We start from the raw sequence: 13,838 nt of genomic DNA on the forward strand, positions 1-13,838 counted from the left end.
ATCCTTGTACCTTAACGACTGAATAGGTCAATTGCCAATGACTCCCACAAGGACAGCGTAACAAACATTGACAGGTGAACTTTACATTTAACAAACCCTCGCAGTTTGGCTAGGTTTAGGCAAGAAAACCTCTAGGTTAGGTTTAGGAAAACATTGTGGTTTGGCTTTGAATAACTATGTTACTTACCTTCAGGAATGAACATACCTATATAATGTATGCAATTTATGTTATGTTATGATGTAACTTAACAGCATTAATAAGTTAAAATAACTCACTTTTCACTTTCGCTTTCACATGGGACATGATCAGATGTGTCCTAGGTCAAAGTCCTGTGCTTGTTTGACTCGACAGTCTGTCCCCAACCTCTGTCCTACGCACTCTTTATACTATTACGCCATAATTCTTCCTTTGCAGCCTTTATTATTACTACGACCACTAGGGGTCACTGCCCAACAAGACACATAAATACGGGTCTTAATTTGCTGCTTTCACGGTTGACCGACATGTATATGCTTGCTTTTCCAGTAGATGGCCTGCCTTTTAAATATCTCCTACACCTACTGAATGGATAGGCACAAACCTTCTTAAATGTAAGAATTTGCTGCTTTTCTTTGTCATTTATGAAAGCAAAAGAAGAGTTTTGGGGGGTTTTGACTGTTGGTTGGTTGTCAATTTGGGCTTTGGGAAATAGTAATGAGCATTTTCAAGAATATTTGACCTTTTATAGACCTAACAATTAATCATTGAAGCATAAGAATAATCTGCAGATTAATCAGTAATGCTGCTCTACCAAGAATCTGCTAATATAATTTCCACTGGCTTCAGCTTTGTGTTTATTGGTAAATAGCTAATGTGTGTAGTTGGTAACTTTGCATTGTCATCGTGAGCATGTTAGCATTCTAATGTTATAATTTAGCAGACATTTAGCTTCATTCTGCTGCTAGCATAGCTGTGGACTCGTGGTCTAGATTTACAGACAGTCAGACAAACAGACAGATTTAATCTGTTACCTTCTGTAGAGATACTAACTAGAAAGACATACAAGTCGAGTATATATTAGGTCAGGACTATATTAAATCATGTTCCACTTGTATTTAACTGAAATGACCTGTTCAGTAGAAGTGCCAAGATATCCTTTGATTATAGCAATGTTTCATCTTTCTTTCCATAGCCGGTACTTTGAACCTCTTTTGAAGCCAATATCCTTGTTAAAACATGGAGGTAAATCGGTGCTCTATATTCTTTCTTAACCTACCGTACCACACCGTTCCCTAAGAAACAGGAGCATTTTGTCTCACAGTGCTCATATATGAGGGGAATAAAACAAAGGCTTTTATTTAACTTTCACAGGTATGGAGTTACCCCAGCGCTATAATGTCAGTAAGTGCTAACATTACATAAATCCATTACTTAGTCCCTGTGCTGTGGCATTTTATGGAGGAGAGAGGTTAGCTACACTGCAGTTATCATAACAGCATCCCGTGATCTGAACTCTGTGTGATCAGATTGGTTTTAATAGACTCTGGATTACTTGGAGGCAGTTCCTCAAAGCTAAACATCTCTGTGCCTAGAATTAGAGTGCACATCTGAGGTGAAAACGATTTGTTCAGGAGAATGTCACTGCTGCAATGAAAGAGCTTATATGCTATTATCATACACTACCTTAAAAAGATGACAGGGCAGCGACTCAGAGATCCTTTGATAGATTTTCCACCACTCAGTACCGAAGGATATAACATCACATTTGAGTAGTCTCGTATGTATTATGTCTAATAGTCGCTTTGCATCGGCACTGCAGTAGACACAATGTATTTTATACCATGTGTTGCCCACAAGCTTTTTTATCTTCAGTTAAATTTGTCCACAGCAAAGCGCACTCACTCGGATGCTATTTAAATGGCCTCAGCTCTGAGCTCACAGGAGCCCTTTCATTAAAGTAAAAAAAAATCCTGTGGTTATTGATAAAATGTTGTCTGCACTGGTGTGAAAGTATGATTTTCTGCTATAACCATTTATCTTATATGGCTGTGGTTTAAAAAGGGTTTTGCCTGTGTACACCCATGTCCACTTGTGACCTTCTGTCACGGTTGTTGTTGATAACAACTAAATAAATGTTTCTTTTCTTCTTATTGTCTATAAAGGTTTGATAGAGGCTTTTAACAATTTGATATTTATTGGACAGATATATTAATTGTGACTTAATGGGACATTTTTATTATCGGTTATTGGCCAATAATGAAATAATGGTCGAGAGAGGACTGAAAAAGTTGTGAAGAACAAATCTCAAAGGAACTATTGAATATTTGCTCACTTCACCTTATATCTACATTTTTATTACCCTTAGATGTGCATATAGTACAGCACAGGAACTTCTTTTTTGAAGACAAAAACTTGAAATTAGCAAGTAGATTATTGGTGTCAGCCTCGAGAAGCTTGCCAGTATTGACTAAAAAAAATCATGTATCACTAGTGGAAATACAACATATAAGCCGATAATGTTCTGTGTGCAACATTTCAAATTGATTATAGTTATTGTTATTACTTTATTTCAACTCAGAGATTATGGCAGGCATGCTCTTCTTTACAATGATATAAGTAACAGATTGATACAAAGTATTTAAAGATACAGAAAAAAAACTATTAATTAAAAAAACACAAGGATAAACACAAATACAAATTTAGTGAGTTCATGGAAATGTAATATTCATATAAATGTAGTGGAACATTATACATCACCAATAAAATACAGAAAGGAGCTGTATGTGGCTTACGTCATTAAAAAAAATCACCATTCTACTCACCATTTTTTCTGTAGAAGACACAGAATTTATGCAAAATCATTATCTTAGCTGTGACTTAAAAGTTCCCGTACTCCTCTGGGGCATGGTTATGTTGATTTTATGCAAAAATAGAAGAAAAAAATGCCATTCACATGAATGCAGAACCAAAGGAGCCACTGAGTGTGGAGTGAAAGTGTTTATGTGCTACCGATTCACGTGTGATTACACGGCTGAATGCAGCACCGTCGCTATCCGTGGTCCTGAACCTCCAGCCGGTGCCAGAGGTCTGCTGCAGACCGCCACGTCCTATGAAAGAGTATCGACTTTTTGTAATAGGAAGTGTGACCACGGAGTGCACCCGGCAACAGATGCGAAACAGAAAAAAAATGCTTTGGGGGTTGAAATGTCATGTGAACAGTTGGGTTCAACCACTGAACACCTCAGGGGTGTTATCGACTCCCTTCAATGCTTTTAAAGGCCAAGGGTTCGTTTAGACCGGGCTTTGCTGTTATTCGCCCTGATGGTGTGAGCGACCACAATTTCCTGGGACCAAACGAGAGGCAGTGCATTGGTGAAAGTAAATCTAAGCTGTGTGGATGGTCAGATAGAGCAGTTCAACGAAATGCTAGAAAACATCCTGACCATGCTGTCTGGGAGACAAATTAGTTCAGTTGGACTGCAGGCTGTTCTTAGAATAAAGAAGTGAATTCCTTACTTACATTTAAATAAATTCTGGCAGACTGGGACCAAGAAGAGAATAGTTTTTTATCTGATCAGGTTCCCAGAGGTTTGCCTTAAACTGTTTAATTTATTGTCCTTCAGTGATTTTTCTGTTGGCTGTGAACTCAAGCACTTCTCTTTTTGTCTCTCTTGATTTAATTTATTCACTTCTGCTTCATTTAGCTGTTGCATTTCGCAGCAGCTGTGCTGCAACATCGACTGAGATGTCTACAAAACCAGTCTGCTGTTACACTTCATTTCTTGTGTGTCGGGTGTTTTTTTTGTTTGGATGAATCTGAACTCTGACTAGACATTGGACACTAGCTATGTGAGTGATGACAGGAGCAACAACAAAGACACTACTCAACCGACTTCCTATGGTTTCACACTGACCTTGATTGTATATTTTTATTCATATCATCTTAATATTCATCGCTTGTTGACCTCTAGTGTATGTTCTTTTTTTTAACAATTGTGTATCTCTGTTTTACTAATATGCCCTCATACCATACATTTTTAGTTTACTGTGGTAATTACAGGTCTTAATTTCTCTTTAAACTATATTTCATGGCTTATAATAGATAACATACAATTGTGATGTTCGTGGTTTAAGGGTACAGTGGTTTGACATCTAGTGGATAAAACTTGGAATGACTTTGACCTATGATGTATTGGCAGCAGTGGACTGTAAGTACATTTACTGTACTGTACTTAAATACAATTTAGAGTATTTCCGTGTTCCACTCCATTACACAAGTGCCTCTGATTCAGAGTCAAAGTAACACATTCAAATCCATTTATTTTATCTGCAATCTGACTAAAAAATATTGATTTAGATGATGAAAAAATGCTGAATACTGGGTCCGATAATCAGCCAGGCCAAGTATTGATCGACCCCTAATCAACAGTATATACATATATGTACATTTATGTAGCCTGTAATTACGTTTACTTGTTTTAAGTACATTTATATCAGATACTCTAAGACTCAGATACTTTCTGTATGGGTGACTGTTGCTTTTACTCAAGTATCACTTCTGGGTACTTTTTACAACACAGTGTTATTTTACTTGGGTACTTCTATTTTTCTGCTACTTGACCTTTTGGAGGCAGATATTGTTCTTTAGTCCACTACATTTATTTGATTACTTTTGTCACGAGTTACTTTGTAGTACATTTATCTGTATTTATCTTATTGGTAATCGGATAAAGCAAAAGTCCAATAATCATGAAAATGCTGAATATTGGATCTGATTATCAGTTGACCCATAGTGTGCAGTATATTGTCCACATTCATGGAACTATATGTGTACTTGTGCTTTTGATACTGAAAGGTGCGCTGTGTAGTACATATAGAATAAACAATAAACAAACGGACCTTAAAGGACAACACACTTTTATACAGTTTTACATTGTTTATATGTGGCGGACCCTGCCACCTTTCTAGCTTCAAAGCAGTCTGGGGACTTTATTTGGGAAGGGTTACCTCTGAGAACAGCTTGTTTATTCAGTCATGGAGAAAAATAAATAAATCTGAGTTTGTATTATTACATCATTAATACCGTAAATATTAAAATTCTGAGTTTTAATTTCTTCTCCAAATTGACATAGTGCCTCTTTAATATTTGATAGTTTTCAGCTAAAACCTGACATTTTTGCACCTTTAAGTACATTTATTGACAGAAAATGACTTAGGACATGTAATTACATTTAATTTTAGTTACTTTAAGACTCAACTTCTATTCGAATGGGTGACTTTCAGTTTTACTAAAGTAATATTGTAAAACAAGATTGAGACCTTACTCAGGAGTGTCTATCCTCAGGTATAACTGTAAGATCATACAATTGTCTTACATTATAATGTCTAATTTTCACATTCTTACTTCAACACTGTAATCTTGTGTCACGTTACTACGTTACTCGTTTCCTTCCCATAACACCCCTTGTAAATGGTGGCTGGATGCCTTCTTACCTCCAAAAAAAAAAAAAAACAACAACCACAAACACCCAAATAACTGGACTATCCCTCCTGTGAGAGATCAGGTCAGTCACACAGCGCTGGTGTCCACTTTTTCTACCATGTTTTATCTCTAACACCACCAGAGGACGGTCCAAACTACTCGGCAGGATGATGGAGGTGTACCTCCGACGTGTGAGATGTTTCACCCTCAGTGCGGGCTGAAGGGTGACACCAAGAGAAGCAATCTTCATTGTCTGAAGACTGGCCTTTACTTTTTATGTCCCGTGCATTGAAACGATGATAATGTACAAGAGAAATCATCATCACAAGGTTTTTACCACCCGGCGCTGCTCGCCACTTGTTGCAACGTCAGACTCCATCTCTCCGGGATGGGAGGAGGGAGGATTAGAGGTTGTGGTGGATGGATGGATGGTGGTGGAGGATGGGGGGCGGGGGGAGTACTCCGTCACATCCTCTGTCCATATATGGGCATGAAGTTTACACGCAGCGGGGAATCCTCTCACTGGAGCTGATGAATGGGGAGGAGGGCCGAGGGAGCTGCCAAAGTGTATATAAGGAGAGAGAGGGGAAGTCGCTGATGTGAAATCCACAGCAAGCAAATACCAACCGAGGAGCAGAGACGAAAGGAATACCTTTAATTGCTTTTTTTTTCCTTACAACCTTTTGACACAGACCACTTTGGATCATTTGTTGAAAAAAGGCATCAAAAGGGGGGCCGAAAGAAAACGGTCATCTGCATAATTTGTTTTCCATTCCCCCCCTCCCTTTATTTTTTTATTTTATTTTATTTTTTTATTTTTTTTACCTTTTTCCCTGGGAGAGCACGGACTTTTAAGTGGCATCATTATGTTGAACAATATGGATTTGAATGCGAAAGATTCTTTTTACCCGCAGTTTGAGAATTGCAACAGTTCTTCCCTGGGAATGGAAAACAGCGTACGGAAGGATAACCAGGAGGTGTACGTCGATGCAGAGCGGGGGGTACCTGCCCAGTTCGGCCACGGTGAGTTCGCATCTTTTATTTTTTTTTCTGCACGGTCGATGAAAAATGTGCATGCAGGAAGAATTTGAAGGGAAAATGTGTTAAATGTGAAGCGCCACGGCAGGTAAATAACTCTCAGAGAGCAGTCGTGTACATCAAGGCGTCTTGTCGAGGCAGTCCTGTGCCAAATTACGCACGAGTGTTTATGTAACGCAGATTTTTTCCTCCTCGGTTTTTTACGTTTATTTTATTTTATTTGCACTCATTCTCAGATGTAAACGCACCCGCGATGACAAAGTTTTCTCTCTTTCTAATCCAACAGAAGGAACCCCTGCAACCCTCAAAACCGAAGCCTCCAACTCGGAATTTGCTTTTAACCCATGCGAGTGCCCAAAAGACACCTACACCCCCTCCTCGCTCGCCTACTCGGGCAGTTTCTATGTTGAGGCATCTCAGGGAGCGCCGTGCAGCACCGAAACACTCCTCAATATGATCACCGAGATCGTGGGCATCTCCACGCTGCCACTTTCAGAAGTGCAACAGAGCGGCGGCAGCAGTCGGGGAACTTACCCCTCGCCTGCGCCGATGGACAGCAGCAGCGGCAATTTTGGAGACCCCGGCGTCAAGAGGCAACCCTACACCTGCTCCGGACCCTCTCCCCCCGTGTACTCCCCAGACCAGACGTGCCCGAGGTACCCCGACGACCAGGCCGGCAGCCAGGCCCAAGACCCGTCCACTTCCCAACTGAGCTTCGGCTCCTCCCGAGCTCCGAACCAGAAGAAGGATGAACCAAAGTCAGAGGCCGCGTCCTTCCCCGTGGTGGTCAAGAATGAGTTTGAGAGCAGCTGCTACGAGTGGGGGTCGTTCAACAAGCCCGACTGTCTGGAGACGAGTTTCCAGACGGAAACCTTCCCGATGTCGAGCGACTTCCCCCCCGACCAACAGATGGATGTTAAGGAACTTTTGGACACGTTTCCCCCGATTTGTCCCAACCCAGAGATGGAGTTTAAAGTGGAGGGGGGCATCAAGCAGGAGCCGTGTTTCAACGACACCTGTTCTCAGAGCTACTCCAGCCCCATGTACAATAATTACCTCCCACCGCCTCCCATGGGCCTCTCCTCCAACCTGAAACCCTTCCCCGAGCCCCCACAGCCCTCCAACCAGTGCGAGTCCTTATACACATCACCAGCTCTGCCAAGCACCATAGACTCCATCCTCTACTCTTCCTTGTTGCCAGATTCTTTCGCCCAAAGTTACACCACCCGCGCGACGAAGCCCCCCAGGGCCAGGAAGAGCCCGGCCGCCTCCCACGGTCCCGCCAAAGAGAAACCCTTCGCCTGCCCCATGGAGAGCTGCGACCGGCGCTTCTCCCGCTCGGACGAGCTCAACCGGCACATCCGCATCCACACGGGCCACAAACCCTTCCAGTGCCGCATCTGTTTGCGCAGCTTCAGCCGTAGCGACCACCTCACCACCCACACCAGGACTCACACCGGGGAGAAGCCGTTCTCCTGCGACGTCTGCGGCAAACGGTTCGCCCGGAGCGACGAGAGGAAACGGCACGGACGCGTACACCTGAAACAGAAGGAGAAAATGGAAATAAAGCCACAGGTGAGCGCCGGCGCGTGGCCGTTCACTCTTCCCGAGGGAATTTGAAGCCAAGGCCATGTGTCCCCCCCTCACATGCTATATTAGGATCTTTCCGTCTTGGAAGATAAAGCCAGCTGACTACAAGTTGATGTCTGGAGAGTTGGTAGGACTGGCGAGCCAGTTGCCTGACAGCAGAGGTTGTTTTTTTTTATTTATTTTTTTTGTTCCGAGTATTGCAGTTTATTTCAGGAGCAGAAAAGGGGTGGGGGGAGAGAGAGAAAGAGGGGAACTTGCTTCGGCCTTATCGCCTGCTGCTGCCGATGCTGCCGACTTTATGCAAACGCGCATAAGTTGTTTTTTTTAAAAAGTCGGCGAGCAGATCAACAGTGACTTGTTGCTGTTCCCTGCCAGCAGAGCCAGAACCTCTCTGCTGCGGCATTGCATGACTGCTGTTCAGCACCTCTCCAGTGTGGACAGCTCCGACTCCTCCATCGTCTCTATCCGAGCCCTGGACGGATTGCACTTAAACAGATTTATTAATATCTCCATTTAAGATTCTTATTTTCTTGCTTTTAGCATTCTTAGAGCAATGGTTTGGACTATGTTTCTTAAGAAAAATAAATAAAAAAATGCATGTTTATGTCAATGTTTATTTTTTCCTTTAACTGGAATATCAACCCACTGTCAAAGGTACCTCCTTCACTGCACAAGTGAGGGTTTATTGACATGAATGTAGGCGAACACATTTATGGCTTCGACCATAAAGCTGTCCATCTTTGATCAGATTTTTAGTGTTTGTTTAACTTCTTATCATTTGGCTGTCGGTGTTTTTTGTCATTGGTCTTTGTGTTGTGTTACAATTGTTTGGATTATTACAATTGTGAAAGATATATCATAAATGGGAAATAAATATATTTGTATTACTGTACTTCTTTGTATTTTTATAGCTGACTGTATATTTTACATTTATCACATTTGAGCGTTGTTTATCGAGGTGAAATGTACTCTGAATCATAATAATGTCTTGGGTTTTTTTTTTCGAGGGCTACTGTTTAGTAACACAATATTTTAAATGTTACAATTTGATATCAGAAAAAAAAAAACATTTTCGCACTTCATCCCACTGTTGGTACGATTAAGAGTTGTTTGGTTGAACTGCTGATCTGAGTTTCAAAGGGACCAGTATGTTAACTAGTTGTGGTACGGCTTTTCAGCACAAACGATTTTACAGTATGTACAGAAGTATGTTTTAATCGAGCTAGAGAAATGACTAGCAAAATCATATAAACATTGCTTTTGAGTAATCAGGTAGCACACATTGCTGCGAGTTTTCTGTGGACTTTACCTTGGTGATGGAAGGGTTTTTGGACTCCTGGAGATACTGTATGCTGAAATGAAATGTTCACTTTAGCAAAAACAAAAAAAAACAAAAAAAAAAAAACACAAAAAAACCACACAAAAAAAACAAACAAATGTTGAGAGTTTGGTGAGTTTGTCACCGACAGGGTACTGCAAAAAAGTAATTTAACTCGCCTTAAGTTATATTAACTGTTCAAGTAAAGATTTTGTACATATACAGTTTCTACAATACTTTAAATTAATATTGATGTTGTTATTTTTATGAAAAGTTTATGAACAAAATAAACATTTTCTGGAAGCAGCCGGTTTCTTGTGCGATCGAAATGATTCTCACTCTGTCCATCTGTTCCATGCAGCACTGCGACCCCCCATCAGAGCACTCAGACGATTGACCCTCCTCGCAAAATATACATTGTAACAGTCCACCTGTGGCACCACGCTGGAGCCCTAACATTAGACATCACAGCTCTGCACTGTGGCTCAAACACATTAAAGTGAATACCCTATCACTCAGTGCTGTGCTTCTGAATCCCCTCCACTTCAAAGATCACTTCGCTCACATTGTAAATGTAGAGACGAACGCCATGGGCACCATGGTAATTTTCTACAGGAAAACCTGTTAAACAGGACATTATTCTTGCCATGTCAGTGACATGATCTGATGCTCTCAGTTCACTCATTCCTTTGTTCATTCACTCATCCATTTTTGCAATAAAAGGATATTAATTTCCACTCAATTGCCGAATGCGATTATGGTCTATTATCATGCATTTTTTTTCTCTCAAAGGATGGCGGTACTGAAGTCTCCGCTTGTCAAAACTGCCTGTGCATTCTTGTAAATGCAGTTAATGGTCTCTGTGCCTTGAAACCTCTCTGCTTGAATAATAAAAAAAAAAAGGGAAAGAAAAAAAAACCTGGTGCGAGCCGTTGCTTCTTTTTTGTAAGAGGGAGGGCATGCAAAATTTGTATGTCACTACAAATGGCACTGCATTTTTAATGTGAGGTGGTAAAAATCCCAACACTTTCGAGATAAGCAAATGTGACTCGCTTAGCGTGCAAAGTGTACGCGCAGAGGGGGGTGAAGACTGCTGTGACCGTACTCAAAATACGATTTCAACATGCTTTGTGTTCTGTGCATCTTTTGAAGATGCCAAGATCTTACAATCTGTCATTGCAGCCCATGCAGGCATGTCTTTACCAGGGACTCCGTAGGACATGCATGTGCCCGTGACGCAGTTGGCTGGCAGAACACTTCTTATCTTGCCCACGGCAGTGCGTAAGTGCCTGCGTTGTCTGTAGCTGACAAACATACTGTACCAGTGTGAAAATGCAAGCTGCCACATGGAGCACTGTGAATAGTATGTACCCATCCTCTCCTGTCCATCACTCATCATCGCTTACAATAGCACACAGCCCAGCCGGCATCAACACGCACTCCCCTATCCATGTTGATTTAGAGGCAAACATTGTCCAGTGATGGATAGTTGAGGTTTTTGAATTGCAGTGATGTGCAGTCACAGTGACCATTATCCAGACACTTGAAGACTGAAGAGTTATTGAACTGTGGCCAGTGATGGAATTTCTGCATTTGTGCATTTGGGAGCTCAAATTCACATTTGCATACTGTAAATGGTCCTTGATATATCGACAGCATGTGCGTGCGTACCGTTTCAGCTGCGTTGTCTTTATCAAATATGTTTCTAGTGTCACAAACCTCCCTAACTCGTGCTTTGATACAGACAGAAGACATAAATCAGTTCTTTTTTCTGCCGACTGACATTTATGTTTTTTACTCCTGTAGATGTGCGTGATTGCTGAATCCATTAAGTAATTGTGCGGCGAGGGCACCTGACCGCCACTGAGAACCATGCTTTCTCAGAATGTGGACCTCTGCTGTGAATGGTAGCGCATCAAGTCCATTAAATCCTTGCCAGGATATTACTAATGCAAATATGTCAACATTAGCACTGGTGCAGCGGTGGGGGGTAGGGGGGGGTTTATCCAAGGTAATGTGGCGGTGTGACTAACGTATTCCATATGTAACCAGAGAGAAAACCATGACCAGATGTGATTTCACTTGTTCATTGTCTCATCCAATTAATCGCTTGATGCTGGATTGCTTCTGGATAAGTCAGTGGGACTATTTATCTGCTGCACCAAATGAGTACTTTGGCTCGGGATTAAATAGAAAGAGCCTTAAAAAAATGACAGTGAAGGATTAGATGGGCCCAAATTCTGAGGATAAGTGTCACTGCAGAACGATATGTACTAATATTTTTATTACTTGTAAGCACACGCTTTATCTCTACCTTGATTGGCACACAAAAGTTTGTGTTTTTTCTCCCCGCATAATCTATTTTTTTATTTTCTTTTACATCATCCACTGACCTGGGCTGCATAATGGAGAAGCCCATCCACATATCTGCTGCCACTGAGTGTCTGAAGTCTATCTTGAGGGGGACAAGTGCAGCCCCAGTCGTCCCTGAAGAGCCCAACATCCCTTTTATCCATGCTTGAACTCCAAACAATTCAACAATAATCCAATAATGCCATTCAGAATGTATGAAAATGAATGTGTTTGCTTACGTGGAGGATGTGAGGCAGTTTCGGCGGTTTAAGCTTCAGGTATCAGGTCACCTCAAGTACCTATTAATAATCACAGTCCTACTTGAGACCGTCTATATGGCTACGCGGCCTCATTCCTTCGTGGATTGATCTATTGTGGGGTAATCACCACGTAATTTTATGCGCACCTTTAAAATGTGCGCCGGGGCACGTCATGGTCCTTGGGGTGGGCTCGGTAATCAAGGTGCATAATCGCATGGCGGTAATGGCAATCAGGCTTAGCAGATTAATTCCCTCGGATCATACATCAGCCCCGTCGGTCCTGTATCTGATCATGAAGAAGGGTGTAGGTGGTCTGGAGAGTGCAGGTGATTAAAAAGAAGAGAACCATAGCGGCGAGAAGGAGCTCGTTATGCAAACATTTTTAAAGTGCCTAATTCTTTCCATTGTTCTGGCTCCCCCAAAATCTTCATTTGTATTACCGACTGCACGACTGAGGAGAGAACCTTTTCCCTGCTCCTTCATAAACTAGAAGTCAATTCTTGGGTCAAGGAGTCCAGTCTAACACGTTTGTCCAGGACACAACATCTCTATGGTAACTACTTCAAAGGACTAGCCAGCTGAATGACTTCATAGCAATTCAGTTACTCAGGAAAATTTACAGCTGGCCTTGGAACATTCCAGGTTTGAGCCCTCACAATACTGCCGCAGCACTGTGTTTGCGGCTCTGCGTACATTGTGGCAACCTCCAGGAATGTGGACGCTCAATGGAAATAATCACGGCACGCAAATAGCTTTCCGAAGCGCCTAACATTTAATTTGTACGCTGTTGGTCTGAAACCCCGGTGTGTTGGCTTGCCTGTTGCTCAGTGTAGGAAGAGTCTGATCTTTGGTGGTTCCATAATAATTTAAAGCAACATTTTTTTATATGAGCTATAAATCAAATGACTAACTAATGTTTGTATTGATGAATGCACAGAGAACCATCACCTGAGTTCTGTAGTTCCCCTCAGCTCTGTTGATCATTTAGCGTCTTTCAGCTCAATGTTTGGTTTTCTCTTAATGCCCTAACAGAACAACTTATTTTCATATTCACATTTTGAAGTATCGCTTAAGAAAATGTTTAAAGAAGAATTTTCCCAAAAGAAGTCACAAATCCTTTTTCCGAATAAGTTCTGACTCAGCAAGTGTTTAAAGGCTCATTTATGCTCAGCATAAAGGCAGGAACACACTGGCCTAACTGTTGGACGTCTGAAGCTTTTGGGGAGACTTGGACGAGGTCGGGAACAAATATGTTCGGTGTGTTCAGCTGCGTTGGAAGCTTTTTTGTCGTGCAGACTTGTCTGCTTCGATTCAACATGCGAAGTCTGAGAAGGTTGGCTGTCGGCCGTCTGAGCCATTGGATTCTCTGATTGGCGGTGTGCTAGCGAATCAGTGCGGTGTATGGGATCTGCTGAATACTGTGTGCGCTTTGTTTTTCTATACACTCCGTTCCGTCATTTCCTGTTTTCATGTAGCGCCATTGCATCCCAGGCAAGTGCAGAACATACACGCTACTGTAGAGTTTGCAGCACGTTGAAGCGTTGTGTTCAATGCTTTTCTGCCGAACGGGTCAGACAAGAGGCAACAGAGCGGTCGGATAAAGGCAGTTGGCTGTTGGTTTGAGACTGGGCGGTGTGTGGGGGCCTTAAGACGTGGATACAGACGGAGACTTCTAACCTAAGGAGCAGCGCCAGCAGTAGTCACAGGGACCAGTGTAGCAGTGTAGCCAATAGTTCAAGCGAGATACGACCACAGGACAAGGACATTTTCAAATGTTAGTTCACCCAGCTGGGAGGAGAAGGGAGAGGAATTTAATGT

General features: G+C 42.0%; 1 protein-coding gene across 1 annotated transcript; it reads left to right on the plus strand.

Moving 5' to 3' along the window:
* The first annotated feature begins 5,989 nt into the window (after positions 1-5,989).
* LOC115583491 (early growth response protein 1-B) lies at positions 5,990-9,714 on the plus strand. Its single transcript, XM_030420441.1, has 2 exons — positions 5,990-6,485; positions 6,787-9,714. Exons 1-2 carry the CDS (start codon positions 6,329-6,331, stop codon positions 8,118-8,120), a joined length of 1,491 nt encoding a protein of 496 aa, XP_030276301.1. The 5' UTR covers positions 5,990-6,328; the 3' UTR covers positions 8,121-9,714.
* The last annotated feature ends 4,124 nt before the right edge of the window (positions 9,715-13,838 follow it).

Source organism: Sparus aurata, chromosome 1, assembly GCF_900880675.1.
Source record: "Sparus aurata chromosome 1, fSpaAur1.1, whole genome shotgun sequence".
Classification (NCBI taxonomy): domain Eukaryota; kingdom Metazoa; phylum Chordata; class Actinopteri; order Spariformes; family Sparidae; genus Sparus; species Sparus aurata.